General features: G+C 46.3%; 1 protein-coding gene across 1 annotated transcript in view; it reads right to left on the bottom strand.

Annotated features, from left to right (window-relative positions):
* Positions 1-22,971, bottom strand: part of TECPR1 (tectonin beta-propeller repeat containing 1) — a 428,679-nt gene that overhangs the window by 212,118 nt on the left and 193,590 nt on the right. The window contains exons 15-16 of the mRNA XM_085629008.1: positions 19,727-19,854; positions 9,556-9,658 (exon numbers count right to left, since the gene is read on the bottom strand). Of these exons, the coding sequence (XP_085485134.1) occupies positions 9,556-9,658; positions 19,727-19,854 (231 nt within the window). The remainder of the gene's footprint in view (positions 1-9,555; positions 9,659-19,726; positions 19,855-22,971) is intronic.

The raw sequence follows: 22,971 nt of genomic DNA, 5'->3' as shown, positions 1-22,971 counted from the left end.
CCCTCACACTACATCCTGGTTTATACAATCTATTGTGCTACTGTTGTTGGTACAAGACCTCATGTCTGAGATGCTGTTCCTGCTGCAATAAAAATGTACGCTTTAAAGTTCTTGGCTGCTTCTAGGTGCAATGTCTGATCTGTCGCAAATACCTAAAATAAAACTATTGCTGTCGCGTTGTGCCAGGGTGTGGCTAAATACCCCAAGGTTGTGCTCATCACCACAGTGACACTAGCACTAAGGTGCTGCAAAATTTGCCAGGGGTGCCACTCAAAGATCCCATAGGGCCTGTTAAATGAGCAAGAGGTGGCACTCAAAGATCCCATAGGGCCTGTTAAATGAGCAAGGGGTGGCACTCAACAAGTCATGATTCCATCCAATATTGTAGGGTAAATTCCTTGCCAAGTCTCCCAGGTCCATGCATGAGTGATGTCTTTTGGCTTTGAATTGTGGGACTTGTAGTATTGTTTATTCCATTATAAAACAGAACTACAAGTCCCAGAATTCCAAGCCAGAAAACATGGACTGGTGCAGCACATCGCGCATGGACCTGAGAAACTGGGCAGCTATGAGGGTATCACCCAATGCACCACAGTGCTACATAGTATGGAGGTGCTAAGGAGAAGCTTACAGAGCATTCCTGCACTTTTGACGCCTACAACTGAGTCATTCAGGGGGCAAGGAGGAGCATCTCTTGAACAGTCCTTGGGGATTACAAGTGATGCATCTCAATGCCAGACACTAAAGCACAACATTTGCACATCAACACCACTCATGACTAACAATCCCCTCAAAAACATGAAGACACAATGCACACTCAGCACCCAGCAACAAACCAGGGGTACAACAGGCCTCTGACATCACTGGATACTTACATTAACTAGCACAGCCATGATAGCCCACAGCTACAGTTTATGACTCAAGGGAAAAGGAACACCCGTAGAATTAGAACACATGACCACCGAAAGAAACCTCAATCAATACGAGCAAAGAATATACTGAAAACGAATATAGACAAGAGCTCTCAGAATCTCCCACCAACAGTGTAATAGGGTTAGTAGCACATATGCACTTGGATATCAAAGGTAAATGCACGAGGCACCCCCAAAAAATCTTTCATAACACAACTGCTTCGAGTCTAAAATACTTATTTATTTAAATCAAAGAATTCATTTAATTTACAATATAATAACAAAGTTCCGCAACAACATGTGTTGACTATATTATTATTGGAAGAACTGCACAGCAAATAATCTACTGAGCTCTTTAAAATAATTCAATAAAATTATTATCTAACTGAGTTTTGTATATTGTGAATGAAATGAACTCTTTGGTTTAAATACATTTATATATTTGGATTCAAAGTCAATTGTATTTTGAAATAATTTTTTGGAGGTGCCTCCTACTTTTATCTTTGATGTTAAACTGTTGATGGGAGAGGGCACCTACCATATAGGGTACTGTAAGGCGCTGGGGAGAGTAGCCCTTTCCTTTGTCACACATGCACTTGGACCCGGATTTCGAGGTCCCGCGGAGGGAAGGGGTCTATCTCAGCACATAAGATTCAATACTCCAGAGATCAGAATATATGGTCTTGTTATGTTATGTTTGGGGGCATTTGTAATGCGCACAGCTGCCCCAGCTAAGGGGCGTCCTGGCGCCTGACAAGATAGACATAGCCGCACCTAACAGAACAACGAAATGAACAAACAGACAGCGCAGAGAGGAAGGGATTTACAATAACACCGTCTTTAAAGCTTTGCGAAATGAAAGGAGATCGTCCAAAAGGCGAATCTCCAACGGGATAGAATTCCACAGGATAGCTGCTTTTACCCGGAAAGAACGACCTCCCATACGGCTCAACTTAAATCTCGGGACCACCGCAAGGAGCGAGAAGGTACATAAAAAGACAGGAGATTCGACAGGATCCGAGGAGCTAAACCCTTCAGGATCTTAAAAGCCAGGCATAGAACTTTAAAGTCAATTCTAGTTTTTACCGGCAGCCAGTGTAGAGATCGAAGAGTACTGGAGACAGAGCAGGACCTGGGCAGACCAACTATGGCTCTGGCTGCTGTATTTTGGACGCGTTGGAAGCGATTAATTTCCGCCAAGTTTGCCCCCACCAGGAGGGAGCTGGCATAGTCCAAGCGAGAGATTACAGTTGCCTGAACCACCAGCTGCCTCGTGGGGGGGTCAAAAAACTTCAAGACGGATCTCAGGCCTCGAAGGACCCCAAAACAGCAAGCCGCAGTCTTCTTGGAATGCCCCACAAAACTGAGGGCGGGCTCCAGCCACACTCCCAGGTTTCTCAGCTCCATAACTGGAGTTGGGGCTGGCCCAAGTTCAGATGGCCACCAACTGTCTCCCCAAAGCTCTCGCCCCTTCCCGACAACCATCACCTCAGTTTTCTTCGCGTTGAGCTGGAGACAATTATCATTCATCCAGCTCGCCACCGCTCTCAGTCCACTCTGGAACCTGGGGGCATCACATTCAGCATCCCCGCTGATAGTGACCGCTAGCTGAGTGTCGTCAGCATAAGAGACCATCGTCAGGTCCCACTGCTTGACAACATCAGCCAGCGGCCTCACATAAAGATTGAAAAGCGTAGGACTCAGCGAGGATCCTTGGGGCACCCCCAGGCCCAGGGGATGGAATTTGGACTGATGAGGAGGTATGGCAACGCAGAAGGAACGATCGTCAAGAAAGGAGCGGAACCATTGTAAGGCTACACCACCAATGCCCATTTCCTCCAAGCGACGTAAATAATACTTTACAATAATTATTGCCTATTACAAGTTTAACCCTGCAAAATGGGGCATAACATGCAGATTCTAGAGCATAAGGTGAGCCCATGGGTCCAACTGAGCGAAGCCGGGATGGTATTTGAAAGGGGTGAGGGGGTGGAGTGCAGCAGCAGACAAAAGAAACCCACACAGCATGAAGCGTGACACACATGTACCTAAAGTGCCCACACAGACAAAAACACAGTACAATGCCTGGTTGAGTGTGGGGGAAGCACTGCTGGAGTGAAAGCTCGGCGAAAGGGAATCACGCGCCCCCTGGTGACGCCTACAAGCAGGAAGAAGGGATCACAAGATAGCCCGCACAAAGGCCGGGCGCCGATGCGTTGTGGCTAGGAAGGTTAAAGAAAGGAGAGTGCGGCGGGAGAGAAGCATGACTGATGGTGCCCGCAAGTTAAGGCCCTGCAGCCTATGCTGACCCTCCTGCAAGAGGCGAGAGGCCTCCCCCGTACATGAAGTGCCCACGTGGGTAGGTAAAAGGATGGCACCGATAGTGAAGCAGGCTAAGGGCACACCAGCGTGGTAAGTGGGAGTGGATAGAAAGCACGCTGCCTGTTAGTCTGTAGCACACCCCCGGTGTGGCCCAAAGTACTGTTAATAAGGCGTAGCGCAATTGGGTTGGGAGGAGGCCCAGAGTGGAGACCTCGGCTTGAGGAGCCTGAAAATGAAGAAACTCTGGGACAGCCGTGCCACCATGGACACATCCGTGCCCTCGTCATCACTCACCTGCTTGCTCTGGGCTGTGCAGTGCTGGTAAGAGAAGGGGGCGATATGGCGTGTGCCATTCCGCTGTCCGTGAGTGCTGCTGGGTGTTGATGTGGCATTCAGCCAGCAGTAAAACTGGGCCTGCACTGGCCAGGGGCTACTCAGGGCTGCATCTGCACCAAATGCCCCCAGCAATCTGCCATTTATTCGCGTTTTCGTGTCTGGGACTGATCAATCGCTGCATCCACACAGGGGGAGGCTGTGCGGCCGGGAACCCCCCTCTCCGTCCCACATGAGGAACAACACCCGGGACCACTGGATAGCTTGAGGCTGGCGGACTGCCCCGACCCCCTCCCGCAGGTAAGGCCGGGGGAAGCGGCGCCAGGGGCCCTGTCTGTGGTCGGCGGGAGGAGAGCAGCCCGGGTCAGGGGCAGGAGAAGCGGAGGGCGTGGGAGAGGGAGTAGGAAGACACGGAGGGGAGATGTAAGGCGAGGGCGTGGGGGAGGAGGCAGATGTGGAGAGAGGGAGCAGTCAGGGCAAGGAGAGGTGAATGTACGCACAGGCAGGGAAAGGGGGACGTGAAAGGGAGGGAGAGAGGGGAAGAAATGAAAGTGCAAGAAAACAAGAGAGAGAAGAGGAGGAAGACGAAGAAGGAAGGGAAGGCGAGTGAGAGCAGGGGAGGGGCAGTAAGGAAAGGTAGTGCCTAAGAGGTAAGCAGAGATAGGAAAGAAGTAGGGGTGAATGCAATAAAACGAAGAAGGACATGAGCTTCAGGATGCAAGGGGGGCAGAGAGAGAACAAGCTTTCGCCACTTTCCTCGGCCACGAAAGTGAAAGTGATCGCGATAGCGATCGCGTGCTGCCGAGGAAAGACACATGGCGCTGCGCGCGTGCACGTTCACGTGCACTGAAGCTTTAGGCCACGGCAGCACTTTGAAAATCCCAACTATAAAATGTCTCTCCGAGCCAGCGCAAGCGCTGGGGCTCAGCGAGACCTAAAAAACAAGAAAAGGGGTCAGGGTAGAAATACCCTGACCCCCTAGGCCTGCTCAGGGGGTCCCAACAAGGACACCAAGGGGCCAAATAAAGCATTTCTTTAAAAAAAATTGGCAGAATTCACGCTGGGGTCATGAATCCCGCAAAAGTTTTTAAAAAATGAAGTGCGGGCTCCCACGCTTCATTTTAATGAGGCCCCCGGGTGGGGCAGGTACCGGGGGCATTGTGAAGAAATAATAGCGGGGGCCCGCAGGGGCCCCCACACTGCCCCGGGGACCACCACCTTACCGGGGCATTTAGAATTAAAATGCGGGGGTCCGTTACGGACCCCCCAAGCCCCAGGGACCGCCATCTCCCCGGGGCTTTAAATAGTTGGGAGGGGGCCGTGCGGCTCCCGCCCTGTCATTGCAAACACTGTTTTGCTTCATTGAAGCGAGAGCAGGGAAACCTGCTCTCGCTTCAATGAAGCAAAGCAGATTGCTTTTCCACAAGGGGAGCTGCATGTTAGCAGCTCCCCTTGTGGAAAAGCAATGCCGGCTCCCGCAGGAGGCTGGGAGCCGGCAGGGACCGTGGGGGCACTGGGGATCCCCCCACGGTCCACAACGGATAGGTCCCCCATTCTTTTCCCATTTTTGTGGCCACACGGCCCCCCTCCCTCAATTAAAAAACATAAAAATAAAAAAAAGAAGGAGGCAGAGCCCCGAGGGATGGGGTCCCCGGGGCTAATAGAGGCCTCAGGAGGGGGGCCATGCAGCCCCCCTCTTTAAAAAAATAAATATATATATATGGCCATGCCCCGGGGGATTGGGTCCCCTAGGCCGATATTGGCCTCGGGAGGGGGTGCCACGTGGCCCCCTTCCCGTTTTTTTTTTTTAAATAGGGGTCAGGCCCTGGGGGGTGGGGTCCCCATGGCCACAAAAAAGGGAAATGAAGGGGGGCCACACAGCCCCCCTTCTGAAAAACAACAACAAAAAAGCCGGCATCGCGCCGGAGGCCCCGCCCCCTCCCTGCAGCACTCTGCAAACGCTGTTGTAAGAAGGGGAACTAATTCCCCTTGAATACTGAGGGTCCCTGGGGCCAACTAGCCCACCAGGTACCTCCAATATGCACCAGGGAGGTGCGTTGCAGAGAGGTGGACCAAGGCCACGCCCCCTTTTTACGCCACTCTGCAATGCAGCTCTGTGGCGCTTACTGGAGGTACATGATGGGCTAGTTGGCCCCCAGGGACCCTCAGGACTCAAGGGGACTTAATCCCCCAATTTACAACGCGCCAGGGGGCGCGTTTGCACAGTGGTGCAGGGAGGGGGCGGGGCCTGATATTACAAGTGTGCAAACACACCCCCTGGCGCCTTGTAAATTGGGGGATTAAGTCCCCATGAATCCTGAGGGTCTCTGGGGGCCAACTAGCCCATGAGGTACCTCCAGTAAGAGCCACAGAGCTGCGTTGCAGAGAGGTGGTCCGTGGCCATGCCCTTATTACACCTCTTGGCAACGCAGCTCTGTGATGCTTACTGGAGATACCTGGTGGGCTAGTTGGCTCTCAGGGACCCTCAGGATTCAAGGGGACTTAATCCCCCAATTTACAACGCGCCAGTTTGTGCGTTTTCACAGTGGTGCAGGGAGGGGGCGGGGCCTGATATTACAAGTGTGCAAACACACCCCCTGGCATGTTGTAAATTGGGGGAATTAAGTCCCCTTGAATCCTGAGGGTCCTTGGGGGCCAACTAGCCCACCGGGTACCTCCAGTAAGCGCCACAAAACTGCGTTGCAGAGAGGTGGTCCGAGGCCACGCCTCTTTTTACACCACTCTGCAAACGCAGCTTCTGGTGACCTGCTGGTGGGGGGATGAGGTCCTCTTGTGTCCTGAGGACCTCAGGACACAAGTGGACTTCATCCTCTGAGTAGCAGTGCGCCAGAAGCCGTGTTTGCAGCGTGGTGTAAAAAGGGGCGTGCCTTCAGAACACCTCTCTGCAACGCAGCTCTGTGGCGCTTACTGGATGTACCTGGTGGGCTACTTGGTCACCAATTAATTGCTAATAATGAAATGCCCATGTGCGCACAGGCAGACACCTGTGACGACTACTACACACACACTCAAAGGAACTGTAATACAAGGGACGCCTGGCACGCAGCGGCTGATCTGTAGGCCTCCTGTAGAGTGAAATGTGCTGGCTTTATGAAGTGTCCCCGTGTGCAGCCTCCCACGGAAAACTCTTTATTTAATAATATTCCCAAAAACAAAACATCTTTTAATGCTCTGTGTTCTTTATTTTGTATAGTAGGCACCTTGTTGGATGTTTGGATGGTTTTGGTATATCAATATAATCAGTTTAGCTGAAAAATAAAATAACAGTGGCAGCGTGGGCCTGTTAAGGGTATTAACGTTCTTGCAGATTAACAGAGCCTAAACACTTACGTCTGTTGCACCAATCTCGGGGAGGAGACAGTGGGAGGGGAAGAGTGAAGGGGGCGGGCGAGGAGCCAGTGAAGGGAGATAAATTGCAGCGATAAGAAACAATTCACAGACTGTTTTCTCTAGAGCCGTCTGTTGGAAGTGTGGGAGGGGTGGTGGGTCTGCCTCCTGCTATAGTGGCGGTACTGGTGTGCTTCCTGTCTGGGCAGCACAGAGGCACAAATGTTGCTGCTGATGATTTAAAAACTAACAAATAGTGTAATAAAGGGCAATAATGTCAATGCCAAAGTTGCAAGGAATAATAAAGATTAATAATATTATCATACTATCACAGCAGCTTGTGGCGGAGGAGTTGGTCCCTCGGCCGGGGTGGAGAGGACGCGCCTTGTAAGAAAAGCTGCGAGGTCCACTGAGTTCACAAAATGCTAACATCGGAAACCTGGGCATCTGTGTGTAAAATTTGTTTATTAAACAGAAAACAAGAGAACCACGTGGGTGTGCTGGAGGGGGCACGTGCAGTGGGGTGAAGGAAACACGCAACACAGCTGTGCACTGTGCAGTGTGGTGAAAGGAAGCATGCACAACAGCTGTGCACTGGGGTGAAAGGAGGCACACACCACATATCTGCACTGTGCAGTGTTGTGAAAGGAAGCACGCACCACTACTGTGCAGTGGGGTGAAAGGAAGCACGCACCACAGCTGTGCATTGTGCAGAGATGTCAAAGGTAGCACACACCACAGCTGCGCAGAGATGAGAAAGGAAGCACACACCACGGTGATGACAAAACAGAAATGTTAAAAGGTGCGGTCCATTTTGAAGCTGTGTACTGTGCAATGGGGGGAAAGGAAGCACGCACCACAGCTGTGTACTGTGCAGAGATGTCAAAGGTAGCACGCACCACAGCTGCGCAGAGGTGTGAAAGCAAGCGCGTACCTCGGCGCTGAAAAAACGCGAATGTTAAAAGGAGCGGTCAATTTTTAAGCTGTGTACTGTGCAATGGGGGGAAAGGAAGCACGCACCACAGCTGTGCACTGTGCAAAGATGTGAAAGGCAGCACGCACCACAGCTGCGCAGAGGCAATTATTTATCAGCCGGTGCCAGCAAGCTCGCACAAAAAGCAAGTGCTAATAATTAAGTGCCCATGGGCGCACCGGCACACACCGGCTCAAATTAAGCCCCCAGCAAGGGCCTGCTTTACGCCACTGGATCGAGTGAGCACCAAAAGCAATGTGGGGAAAGGAAACACGCACCACAGCTGTGCACTAGGTAGAGATGTCAAAGGTAGCACACACCACAGCTGCGCAGAGGTGTAAAAGGAAGCACACACCACGGTGATAAAAAAACGCTAATGTTAAAAGGTGCGGTCAATTTTTAAGATGGTACCGAAAAAGAGGCGACTATAGAGGCCAACTACAGAATACAGCAAATGCCTTGACAATAACATACTAATACAAAGATAATGGTGCAGGAAGAGAGTGCTGACATAGATGAAATGTGAGTGGTGGAAAAAGAAGCTCGCACTCTTGTGGCGGTGGGGTCTGTCCCTTGGCCGGGGTGGAGGGGATGTGCCTTGTAAGGAAAGCGGCAAGGTCTTGAAATTAAACATGATCCACAACAGATGGCACGCTGCGCGCCGCTGCTCGCTCCCGACAGCTAAACGCTGTCGGAGTAAACATTTTCAGAAAAGGTGGGACATGCACCCGCCTTTGGCCAATTGAGTGCTTTCATTTTTGAAAGCCACACGCAAAGCCCAATGGCATGTGTGGAAAATCGAACACCACACGCACGAGTTTGCAGAAAGTCTGAAGTGATTCCAAGAGGTCTTCTCTTAGGGCAGCGCATGCGCGCTGCGCTAGGCTCGACCCAAAAATAATGAAGGAATCCCGCTGGTGCTCTGCACCAGGGGGGTCTTCATTTATTTTCCCAGTGTCGGAAAAAGGGCCGACAGACGCACTGGTGAGGTAGTGTGGTTGTTGGCCATTGGCCGACACCCAGAATAAACAATTCCAATTTATACAGAAATTGACAAACAGCTCTAACTAAAACAACTTATAATGCTTTGGAATATCTTTCAAAATTCATACGATTTTGATATTTTTTGAGACGTTTTCAAATAACAGTTTTGACTTCCGTAAATAACCATACGACCCAACTAGTTTACCTCTTTAAAAAATGTATTATAAGACTTGTGTCAATACTTCCTACTGAGAACCTGTACCAAACCCAAGCAAATTTGTTTGCAGATTCCAAGTCTGTATTTCATTCCTGCGGACAATGCAAGTTTAAGCACTTAATTATTTTTACATTTCATAATTATGACCAGATTTACTCCCTCAAAACAACCTGTAGATAGAACTGGCTAAAACTAACTCGTAGGATTAAAATGTGTGCTTCAACTTAAGCCATTCAAGAAAGAATATGGTCATCATTAATCCCAAGTGTATGGAATACCCTAGGCATTGCTTCCATTAAAATATACTAACACAATTTGACTATTTTCATAGCCCTGTTTAGCCATTCAGTTCTTTTGATTTTCACAACAAACCACAAGATTTTTATGCTGGCACAAGCAATATATGTACTAATTATTTCCACTGCAAAAACAAGTCACTCTTAAGAACCCCATATCAAGATCATTACCTGCTACTATATCCTGTGACTGGATTCCATCGCTGATTTTCATAAATGTAAACATATTTCACATCAGACTGAGGGTGAATATTATCTGTGCTGCTTGCCAACCCTGCATGAAATGAAGCCATGACAATGATACTTTTCTTTTAATTTTCACTCATTTTAATTAAACATGAGAATCAACAAATATCACAAAATAGAGATAAACTGACCAGAAATGAAGATGTGTGCTTCTATGATTCATCTGCATAAGAAGTGACATGATTTGATTCCACATCATTCATCTGCACAGGAATTGACATCACTATCCCCTCCTCCCAGGACCTACTTAACTGCGGCCGCAATATGGATGCACAGCGGACGCGCCCAAGGTACACCAAAGACAAGTCCATCTGCACCCATTCATACCTGGACTGTGCCCAGCACCAGGAAGCCTGGTCCTTTTTCCTCCCGCCTCTATTGTACAGCGACCCTCCTCACCCTCAACCTTGGCCGCCTTTCCACATGTTGTTGCCTTAGAGCACCACACAACACCACGAAGCATTCTCCTACATTTACAGCAAGTTTTTCATGCACTTACCCACACCCAACTCTCCCGCACCTACAGAATCTAACACCCTACTCCCTCACACTCAGTCCTGCAACCACATTCACACAACTCCACCCTCACATGCATGCTCCTTAACATTGATCACTCACTAAATACACTACAAAGATGTGGGACCTACTGCATGGCAATGCCCCGGACCTACTTTTGTGCACAGAAACCTGGCCAAACCCCACATGGGCACCGGACATTGGCACAGCCATTCCGCCAAGCTAGAAGATCGCCAGGCAAGACCGACTTCACAAGCCAGGAGGCGGATTCACCATTATCCACAAGATAACCATCAACAGCACCGACTTCACAGACATATCGTCATCCTCCATCAAGGAACACTTGTAATTCAAGCTCTACATCACAGCTAACTTCACCCTAAATGGCACTCTCATTCACAGAATATCGGGATCACACACCAACTTCACCAACACAGACTTTTTTGCACCACTCGCATGCTAGGAATTACATCCTACTCTGAGACCTGAACTTACTTCTGGAAGGCCACACCAATTCCAACTCTAAAGCACTCATTGAAGGCCCTGGAAGCATTGGCCTCACACAACGAATAAAGGGACTTTCCCAAGTTATGGGCCACCTCCTGGACCCTATTTCCGCCATCTTTGACAACATCTGAGTTGACGAGCCTACACTACTCTCCTGGACAGACCAGGCCCTTCTCAAGTTCAGCATCCCTGTGACAGACAGACAGACAGACAGACAGACAGACAGACAGACAGACAGACAGACAGACAGACAGACAGACAGACAGACAGACAGACAGACAGACAGACACACACACACACACACACACACACACACACACCCCCCGCTGCCAGATCAGCGCGCCAAAAGTGGAACAGCATTACTGACAAGAACTGGAACACTGCTCTCAACATCCACAGACCAGAACACAGCAACATCCTCCCCAAAGCTATCAAGACATTCAATTGGATCACCTCCTGCGCTGATTCCCTGGCCCACCCTAAATACGTAGTAATCACAATAGGGCAACCCACTATTCCCCAAGGAATTGGGTGTATTAGTTAAATAACAATAGATACCTTGAGGATTTATTCAGTAGAAATTAATTAGTTAATTAGGTAGTCACGATAGTGATCTTAATTTCCTTGAACTCAAAACAGCAAAGGAGAAAATCACAAAGTGCAATAATCGAAAAAATGACCCAAGTTCATTTTTAGTTTTTTAACAAAAATAAATTTGTATTTTCAATTTCTGAAGTAGTGAAACAATACACTTTACATTTCATGTACGGCAACATAAAACTACTGTCTTCTTTGGAATCTCATTAGCAGTAGTCAATGACATTTCTTACAAACAAAACAGAGCCAACCACATGTTTGGCTATATATTGAACTTAATCCATATACATTGAAAGGATTTTTTAAAGCCACCAATGCTTTTTAGTTGTGTAAGAAAATGTCGCAGCGTCGAAGTTTCGGTCTCACTCTTGAAGAACAATCACAGAGACCATCCTCAGGACCGAAGTTGCACCATGAATCTATTAAAATATATACATACATTCTATTAATATACTTGAGTTCATAAATTTGTAGTGAATATACACGAAAGGAAAACAGGTGTGATCTGTTCCAACCACCCAAAGTGTGGTTGCTATTTAAAAGAAGTGGTATTTTGACAGAACCCGGCACCTCTACACCACAACAAACTAGTCTCCCATGCGTAGTGCAAAACCTAACCACCAAATGTCTGGTAACAACAAACTCAAAAATCAAAACTCAAAACTCACTGCAAGCATTGGCCTCACACAACGAATAAAGGGACTTTCCCAAGTTATGGGCCACCTCCTGGACCCTATTTCCGCCATCTTTGACAACATCTGAGTTGACAAGCCTACACTACTCTCCTGGACAGACCAGGCCCTTCTCAAGTTCAGCATCCCTGTGACAGACAGACAGACAGACACACACACACTAACCCCCCCCCCCCCCCCCCGCTGCCAGATCAGCGCGCCAAAAGTGGAACAGCATTACTGACAAGAACTGGAACACTGCTCTCAACATCCAGAGACCAGAACACAGCAACATCCTCCCCAAAGCTATCAAGACATTCAATTGGATCACCTCCTGCGCTGATTCCCTGGCCCACCCTAAATACAGCAGTACAACAAGATCTAGACCCCCAGGCCAGTTGGTACATGGAGAAACGTAGACTTATGAATCATCACTGCAAACAACTGGAGTGTAAAGGGAGAATTGGCCAGGAAATTGCAGACAGGAACATGTTCAAAGCCACCATGAGACACTATCACCAAATGATCCGGACCACCAAAGTGCCGCTCTGGTGGACTGCATTGATGCCAGCACCAACAGAAGTAAAGAAATATTCACCACAGTGAAGGATTTTTACCTTACCAGTAGCCGCCTCCAACTTGAACACCCTCTAGAATGACCTCTACAACAATCTCTCAATTCTTCAGCTACAAAATCACCGCCATTTACAGCAACTTCAACCCCAATTGGACCCAAACAGACCTTGCCAAAAACCTACCAATCTTATCCAAAGGCCAATGCTAACCACATGGCCCATCATCACCGTAGAAGACACTGCCATGACCATGAAGTCCATCCACTCAGGTGCCCCATCAAACCCCTGCCCCCACCACACCTACTCCAGAGGACTTCAACCCATCAGTGCCATGCTCATTCCTATTCTGAACGCCTCCACCTCTGGACTGTGTGAAGCTGAAGACCGACAACACTAAAACGTGATCGTTGGGAACAACAATTTTCTGTGGAACTCCACCTAGTGGCCAATAGAGCTAGGACCGCCACCCACACGCACCACTCACACCAAGAACCTCGGGATCGTCATCAACAGGAGCCTCAACATGAATATTTTTAAATGGCTCCCAATCAACCCCCAGACAAACCTCACACCCCTGTCACAAGCAAGCTGGACTACGGGAACAACCTCTATGCTGGTATCAACAAAAAACTCACCTGAAGGCTGCAGACCATTCAGAACTCAGCAACTAGAATCAACCTCCCACGCAGCACTCACATCACACCACACTTGTAGGAGCTGCACTGGCTGCCCATAAACAAACAAACACAATTCAAAATCCTCACCCACACTTTCAAATCACTAAACAACATTTGCTCAGCATACCTCAACAAGCATAGCTGCTTTCACAAACCTTCCAGACACCGCTACTCGTCCGGACTTGCTCACATCCTACAAATATTAAAACTCTGATCGGGTGATAGAGCATTTTCCTACATCGCTCCTAAAGCGTGGAACAACCTGCCACTATACACGAGGGCCTCCTACTCACTACTTGAACTATGCAAGAAGCTGATGGCCTGGATTTCTGATCAGTCTCCATAGAGCCTAGGTTTGACCAGACTCACACCGGTTCAGCATCAAAACACCCTCCTGAGTGATAGTGCACTCTACAAATCTGTACAACAAAAATAATACTTCTACACTCATGTGTATAAACACATTAGGTACATATTAATTACATTAGTAAGGTAAGGTCTAATTTTCCTAGATGCACTTTGGCCCTATACAAACTGTATGTTCGCCGACTACTTTGAAATGCTTTGTAGTTGTCCTTTTTTTTTTAGTACAAATGCTGCAACTGACAAACAAGCATACGTTTTTAGTGCCTAATCACTTCTGTGATCCATTCCCATCTTTTGTCTTTATAATGACAACTATACGAAGATAAATCCTCTCCAATAAACTTGCACTGGAATTAACAGTTTCAAGTATGAATAAATCCACACATTGGGTCAGATTCACGAAGGAACAACCATCACTTAAGAAAGTCTTAACAATATCATATGCCATGTAAGAAGGCCTGATTTACAAAGGGGGGTTTCCTGGTTTAAATAAATGTTAGAACTAAAAACCCATAGTAAATCAGGCCCAGCAATCTTAAGATTGTCGTAAAACTGTAAGACGGTCTTAAGACTGTCTTAAGCAATGGTAAAACAAGTCTTATAAGGGACATGGCTGCCTACAGGTGAATGCAGTCGGCCAAAGCAAAGATTCCCATGGAACACTTTGTGCTTCCACCTGCTTTACCCCTACTGGATTGGATTATTCTTAGTCCCTTTCCTTTTGGACATGTCAGGTCGCCACAGGTGCCCCTCATGAGCTCTACTGATCAGTGTTGGTTGTTTCCTTGATCTTACTCTCTGGATCTCATCTTCTTATGTCCTGATGATGAGCCAGCATCTTTGAGTGATCTAACCGCAGTCGTCCTTTATCACAGACCCATCCTACTTAATTTAGTATGTACATATGAGCCATGCTTGCTTGAACTGAATAGGATACACACATATATATTGCTTTATTTACATGTATGTCAGATTTTTCAGAGGACCAATCACGTTTTACCTCACTGGCACTTTCTCTAAATCTAAGTTTTTGTAAAATAAAATATTTTCTGATTTACTACTCATTATTAAACTTTGTTCATTTTATCAATGCGCTATTTTTTCATTATAGGGACCACCCACTGTTCTTTGCTCTCTCCATGACACCACAGTTCCCTAGTGAATCCATGATTTTTCCTTGGTTCTTAGTACAATCCCATTAACTCTAAAAAGTGCCCTCTGTGGTCTTTTCCTACTCTACTCCCTTAACACCTGCCACCACCATTTTCTGTATCACAGTCCTGATAACCTATTTCACCTAGACCTCTTCGGGTTCATAAGTGGGTTTTTCCACTTTCAATAACTGTTTCCCTATCTACACTACATCAGTGTAGTCCAATCTCTAGTTTCTCTTGACTGGACTACAGGAACTCCCTATATATAGGCTCCCCTAAATACATTACCAAAAAACTCCAGGTCCCAAAATACGGCTGCAAGGATTTGACTCAGTGCCCCAAAACTCAGCTCGGCTAAAAATGCCTTGGCCTCCCTTAACAGGCTTCCCATTGAAGAAAAGATACATTTCAAGACACTATGTCTAGCATATAGAGGGCTTAACTGCAAAGGCCCCTGCTTGATTAGGGCACTTTTACACCCTATATTCCCAGCAGGGCATTAAGATCATCAATTGCCAGACTCCTGAAAGTGCCCTGAATTCACAGAACTAGATGGGGCATCAGATCCTTCTCACATCCTATTCCTAAACTTTGGAACGCACTGCCTGTAGAATTCAGATATCTAGACAATGAGGCTCGGTTTAGGAAACTGCTTAAAGCTTGCCTCTGCCCCCACTAAAAGCTTCCTCAAAAGCAACCCGGGTAGCTCAGATGAAAGATGCTATGGCTCATCCGGCGCTGGGAAGCCTTCGGGTAGCCTGGGGCTTTAGAAGTCTGAATAGCATAGCAGTGCTAAAGACCAAGTGGTTAACCTTCTCACAGTGCTAGTGACATGAATAATCTCTCTTCCATTTTACTCTCTCTTCCCCCACGACCAATAATAATCCAAAGCAGATTGAACATATGGAACTGAACAAAAGGATGCACAAAGATTTCAATCCGCTGGAACATTAAATGCCATACACAACAGATGATAAAATACAATTAAAACACACATAAATTCCAGACAAAGAGAAGTCAGCATTGATCCCCTATTCACTTGGAGTAAACTAGCAGCGCGTCAGGGCCACTGCTATTTTGTTTCACAGAAACCACCTACTTATAATGGTCCACTTGGTGTTTAGCTATGCACAACAAGATCATCTCCTTTAGAACAACTATACTTAAATCTCTTGGACAGGATACTAAAGATGGGTCAGGGGTACTGAGGTACTATTGGGGTGGGGGAGCTCTCTGGGCTCACTGTCAGACCTGTCTTCGTAGAGTTGAAGATGGGCCCCTCTTCTAGGGCTCCTCTCTGTGAGAAACGTAGTGCAGAAACAATGCAGGGAACTATGTTCAAAACAAACGCAACACGATCAGTGCACACACATTGTCACACAGTGAGGCAATGGCATCATAAACTAAAAGACAGTTGCTCCCGATCATCGGTGTGAAGGAAAATATAGCAGCACCGAGCGCCTGAAGATGGACCACTGACTAGGAGAGCAAGGAGATAGAAACCAACCCAAAATGATACAATGGTAGACAAGGACTGTGCACAGAAAAGAGTAGCAATTTGGGGCGAGCCATGATGGATGGTGAAAACACTGTGGACTGGCAGGTGCAAGTTTGCTCAGAGCAGGAATAGTACGTAAATATCTGATTCTTGATGGACAGTACCCCAAAGGCTGGAAGCACTTTCACGGTTGGAAAAAACAGATAGTCATATGTAAGAGGTGATCAAAAGAAGAGACCCTGATCAGTGTTTCCACACAGCCAAATGTTTACTCCATATTTATGACTCTTATGACCCTCACCCCATCTCAAACAAGAATAAGGTGAATGGCTTGGAGCAGCCAATGCCCTTCGTTTCAATGATTTGGACATGGGACGGCAAAATGAAAGTGGCCTTGACAACTCCCCAGAGGCTTCTTTCCTAAATCACATGCTAGACCTCCCTAAAAGAGCTGTTCTTTTAGGGCATTTTTGATAGGGTGCTGAATCTGTTGCTTCTTTCTCTACAGAGGTGACAACTAAACAGTAAATAGAGAGTTTCGGACTCCAGGGCAGAAGTCTGAGCCTTTCCCCTCTCGATTGAGGCGCTTATGGAGGCAATTAACCCCATCAGTGAAAAAAAAGTCATGTACATTGGTCGCTGATCAATAGAATGCCAGGAAAATTGTCCTGCTTTTCTTCAAGGTCACACTACCTTCACTGAGAATGATTTTGCATTATACTTCAAACTGCAAGCACAGAATTTTAAAACAATATATAACCTGTACTATACTCTGGCTAATCTTGCCAAGTGGAGTAGGAATGCTGGTGTGAGCGGCCACTATTGCCACACCCAGGAGGCAGATCTAGTGCATATGTTCGGCTCCTGACTTGAACTTGATTCCCTGAAGAAGGAGATAGCTAGGTTTATGGCAACAGAGCTGTTGCTGGACATCACAATCACCCCTCAGTTAATAATGCTGGGTACACATTCCGGTATCGTCACTAGGGCAGGCAGTATTTTGCTTTAGTTGCAATGGCAGTCGTTCCCATATCCATCGCGTCAACCTTGTGCTCCACACATTTTATCAATGACTAGAGCAGTTATTGTCCATTCATAATCTGGAAACCAGCCTATATGCTCGTAAAGGCAAGAAAGTGGCAAACAGGTCTAGGCTCCATTGCAAAGATGGGCTGTAGATCGCCGACTGTCCCATGGGGAGGGATAAATGTTCTGTGACACGCTCCATCTCCCTAAGGAGCGGTTATTATACTTTCTTTCTAGTCTACCCCTCTTCTATCAACTGCGGTATAGCCTGTGTGATTTTTGATAAATTGCTCTTTAGTAGGTAATCTTATGACCTCTCCATTATCTCTAGGAAGAGTAGGCAACCTTTGTTACTCTGGCAGGGTCTCTCGATGCAGAATATTGTGGTCTCTGTGATCAGTGCTCTGTATCCTTATTGCACATGCCTATTTTGCACTAGGTATCTGATGTTAGACAAGCTATTTTTTGCACCTTATCATCTAAGCTATTTTGTTACAACCATCATTTCTGAGCTGATGGGGTGTCCGCCACAGAGTGCAAGCTTTTCTGCAACCACCCCTTTCTTCAATGGGAGCCTGTGTGGTCGGTCGGGGCACATGCTCCCATTGAAGACAATGGGAGTCCGACCAAACGGTGTTTGGAAACATCGCAATCGGTCGGTCGGACTCCCCGGAACCCAAGTCGGTCGGAAACAATTTCAACAAAGAGTCGGTCAGAATGCTTTCCGACTGACATCGTAATGATGCCCGAAGTATATCTCATTTTTCAGCCACTCCACCTTGTCCCTACCACATTTACGACTGAAATGTATACCTAGATGTGCGGAGATCTGCACTACCTGAAATGAGTCAAAGCTGCCACTTGACATAAATCCCTCTTTCTCCAGCAGGTACATTAATCACCAGAGTTATCTTGACACTTTTTATGTTATCTGAAAACTACTGGGTAAACAAGTGACTCTGCAGCGGATGCTTTCAAAACAGCTGCACTGCTACAAAACCGCCCCTTCTGGCCTACCGGGGAAATGCCGGGTGGCCGGTAAGGCCAGTCCGGCCTAGCCTAGGGGTCACAGCTGCGAATACCCTTTGCTACCCCACGCCAAGTCCCTGCGACCCCTGCCACAGAAATGATATCTGCTGGAAAGAGCTGAGCGATCTTTAGTTTGTGGAAAGAAAACCAACAATCATTTTGCCTGCAGGACTGTTCACCTTTAAAGCATACTTGCCAACTTTATGTGATCAAAAAGAGGTATAATTTCTCATGTTTGAAATTCACTAATTGGCAGAATGATAGCATCATCAGAACACATCAGACACGTATGACCCGATGGCGACAGCTTATGAAACCCCGTTCTAGTACATGATACCATGAAAGGCATATGTGGCTTTTGTCCCAAACGGCCAAATAAGAAACACAAGGCATGACGTATAGGAGTAGCCTTTGATCAATCTTCAGCTCACAAGTCTCATCATCAACTAGTTTAGAACACTGATGCCAGTTCCTGAAGCAGAATTAGGGTAGCGCTTTCTGCATGGCTCCGTGTATAACCCCACTGTGCAAGTGCCTTTAGAAAGTATACTGAAAGTAGGTAAATATTCAAAAACGAGACTGTATAATCAGCAAATAAGGGCCTGCTCTTCCCTTTCAGTATCAACCAAGGGTGAAGCCGCAATACCTGTATTCGTGTTCGAAAAGATGTATTGTTCATTTTATTTGTAATTTTCAAAGAAATCAAGTCGTTCTCCAAGATAGTTCTGCACTGCACATACTGTAAAGTGACCCCCTACTACGCATTTGGGTGAGTGCCGCTATGATCTCCCCTTGTGTGCATAAACCGCTCTTCTAGATGTAGCCCACTCAGGCAATGCCCCTCCATACTCTACACTGAACTGCAACTCATTTTTCACTACAATATTTTATCTGCTTTAGTATCGCTTGTGTTATTCATATAAATTAATTTATGATAGGTCTTGAACATTCAAGGATGTCACTTCCTGGAATATCACCAATGTCAAAGGTCATGAGCGGTCACTTCCTGTGATGTTAGGAGAGGGCAGATGAAAAAGTGTGTGCTGTCTCTTCAGCTACTCGTGGCATTTTTTGATGGATTGACGTCCATTGGTTTGCCCAAAAGGTCATGTAGACAGGACAAGCAAGTTTCTTATCAAACATTGATGGTAGTGCCATAATAAAAGTAGTCTGTAGACATACTCAAAATACTATTCATGGAAATCAGATACATTCCGCAGAGTGGCTGGTCATCCAAACCTAAACACAGCATGGCTCACTGATCTAATGTATTATTTTAGATTTGTCTTGGCAAATTTAACATCAGAATCAGACCACAGTCCCGCCCAAAACCACCTCATTAATATTTACAAATTTCACTGAAATCAAGTACTGATGTGATAGGATCATGGAGAAGATGCAAAGGCATAAACTACACATCGCAGATAAGACATAAAAGACTTGCTTTCATCAACAAAATGTAATCCTGAATTATACTTACCTTGGAGGAAACCTCCTCCATAGCCACCAGTATAAACCCAAGGGGTGTGGTCATATCCGATACCCCACACAACTCCCTGACTACCACATTCTACAACTCGTATGTGTCCCCCGACCTGACGCCAGAACCTGAAAATTGAGAAATATACATTTATTTGTTAGGAAATATCTTTCAAAGATAACAAGAACAACAATAACTATTTCTATAGTACGTACCACAAATTAAATAATCTTGAGGTGCGTGAATGGTACTTTTACACACCAACGCGGTTTTTATTTTCATACCCACTAAATAATGAAAGACTAAGTCACCCCTATAGCTGTGCTGTGCCCTTAGGACGCACCCTCTGAGCATTTTAACGCGTCTCAGATAAAAAATACACTGAGATTCAAAAGTTACCTTTATAGGATTTTCTTCAGTGGTGCAACCAATCACACTCAAGACAACATGCACTTTGAAAGAATTCCAAGTGGTTCCACTCGTGGGGCCAACTTGGTGCTGGTCCCACAACAGTGGCAGGGAGCGATGCCAGAACCCGCCCCCCCCCCCCCCCCTATCCACCCTGAGGCAGAAACGTGACCAAGTAAGCATGTAGCAGCAGTTAAGTGGGGGTGGAATTGTTGCCCAGTATCAAGTTTCTCATTGTCTCTCCTCCACACGTCCAGCATACATTGAGGTCTTGCAATTACACCAACAGAGAGCAGATCCGTAGGTGTAACCGCAGATGACTGGCAAAGGTGGGCGCCTACCATGATAAATAAAAGACACAAACTTGCACTTTTAGTGGTCAGGCCAAACTAGAAAGTTCACAGTGACCATGTTGTATCAGTTGCAGCCAAGCTCATGCACTTTCCCCTTTGCCAGGCAATAGGCAGGGAAAACTCTACCACCCATTTGTTTTTCAGCTGTAGGATATGGCAGCTCCTGCCCTCACTTTAAGTAATAAGCATCATTGATGCAGCAGATGGGCATCTTTGGATAAGTGCCAGGAGCTGAACACCAAGACAACTTGAATTTTACAACTGGCATGGACACAATAAAAAATTCCAAGTTAATGCTTTGCCAAAGTAGACAATCACACCTTTCAGGTGCCAATCCACATTTTTAGGAGCTAACAAATACAGAAGTGTCAAAATTAAAATATAAATGCATGACTAAAGACAATATAGTTATATATAAAGCAAAAAACAACATGAATCAGTACGTACTGCCTTTTGGAAGCCCGCTTCACTACATTTCAAAAACAGCGATTCACGATCTCCGCGACTCTTTTAATCATTAATTCTCATCAATCCTCTTCTTTGTAAGGCTCACTGGCCTCTTACGCCCTTCCTTACTTTCACTCCACCTTCCGCCTTCCACTCTCTCTCAATCCCTTCTCCTACTTCTCTCTTACCCCATTTTTGACTATCCATTATCTCATCCTCACTATTACTCTACTTCCCATGAGTTCTCTTTCCTAAAGTCCATGGTCTCGCCTCACCTTCAGCTCTACTCTCTATCCGTCCATACTAGGCCCGTCCTCATTCCTTTCCCATACAACTTGTGACCACAGTTCCTTGTTCACATGCAGTATCGACTGACTCTCAGATCTTTCTCTTTCTTATCATATCATCTTTCTCACTAATTGCCAGAAAATCATGCTCTGACATTTAACACAAGTTACGGAAAAACATTCTGCTGAAAACATTACATCTCAGACATTGTGTACAATTACCCAACATACACTTTGTCAGTCATTTACATCAAAGTTGTAAGCACTGGTATACTTTGCACACAAAATCACACAAGATACTAGCAGAAGATGGTCCGAGCAGAAAAAGTCTTGAAGCAGATGAACAGTTAGAGTTCCTGAAAGACATTTATACATCACATAGAAGTAGGGTGCCTGCAGGGAAAATCACAGATAGATGAGACGACCACAGCCTGAGTTGCTAAAAGGGTCATACGATGTCACTAAGTTCAGTGGGTGTCAGATTAAAATGGGAAGGCCATCCTTAGTGGAAGAGGATGTCTCACACACATAATAGTGTCATGCTTCATTATTGGCATCCTCTACCCACCCCGGTAAGATGGTACTACCAGGACGGACTTGACCTACACAAAGACTTGGCGGTAGGAGGGAGTTCTTACATAAAGCTCAGTGGACAGGGCAGGATCCAGAAAATCTAAAAATACCTCAAAGTTGTGGTCTCGGGCAATTGTCAGGGCTCAAGGATCCCTATAAAGGCTCAGTTTATTCTTCCTGGTAATGCAAGTGCATCACCGAACACTATAATCACCCAAGAGAGTCCTACCTGGTTTTTTTTCAAATTATTCTCGTAGAAAACCCTAGACTTTAGGGGATACTGGCAGGCTGGTCAGGGAGGGGGTGGTGTCCTTTGCAGTCACACTTGCATCAAAAGGTTCACCACACCAATGAACTTAATCATTTCCGCTCTGTGCCATTTGTAGGCAAAAGTTACATGAAAAAGCGTAAGTAACCAGGTGGGAAAACAATACAATTGGGAACTGTGTGAGCTATTGCTTGCATAAAAAAATACCTTGCAACCGGGTATTTTCTGTGAGCTGTCTGATAAAATATCATGAGATCTGACGTTATGTGACAGCCGGATAAGTGCAGGTGAGTGGCCGCCGAGGGAAGGTTGATGGCTGAGAGAGCGTGAGAGCCTATGCAAGTGGTTTGAGAGCTTGCTGAGGTAACATGAGTACCAACTGGGGAGTCATAGGGCCATCCAGAAGTGGCCGAGGGGATAAAAAAAAAGCGGACTGAAGGGGTGAAATGGCCAGCGCTACAAATGTGGCTTAAGGGTCTCTGAAGGCCGTCTGAGTGAGATGAGAGCTGACCCATGGTCTCTGTGGGGTTTGAATGTTAACTGAGGTCTGAGGGTTGGGGGTCAGAAGCTTTAAGCAGTTTGTAGTTATTCGAGTTCTGTAAAATTAGTTAAACGGTAATGTATATCCTTAAGAGATTCTTTAAAATGCAGTTATCAGACCCCATAGCGTACTTTGTAGGCAGGATATTAAATAGCACTCAGTAGATTTCTCCAACGGACACCCTATAGCGCCTTCCCATGCAAAAAAATCACTCAAGAATCTAAATAAAATATACATAAATCTGAAATTGCACAATACATATTTGGATTGCATCAGGCATTGATGTGAATCCAGATTGTGGTATATATTACTGAATGGTTTCTTTAACACATTACATAAAATGCAGATACCTTCTATAGAGACACTTC

Source organism: Triturus cristatus, chromosome 10, assembly GCF_964204655.1.
Source record: "Triturus cristatus chromosome 10, aTriCri1.1, whole genome shotgun sequence".
In the NCBI taxonomy this organism is placed as follows: domain Eukaryota; kingdom Metazoa; phylum Chordata; class Amphibia; order Caudata; family Salamandridae; genus Triturus; species Triturus cristatus.
Note: the sequence above shows the minus strand (reverse complement) of the source record. Positions and strands in the feature narration are given on the sequence as shown.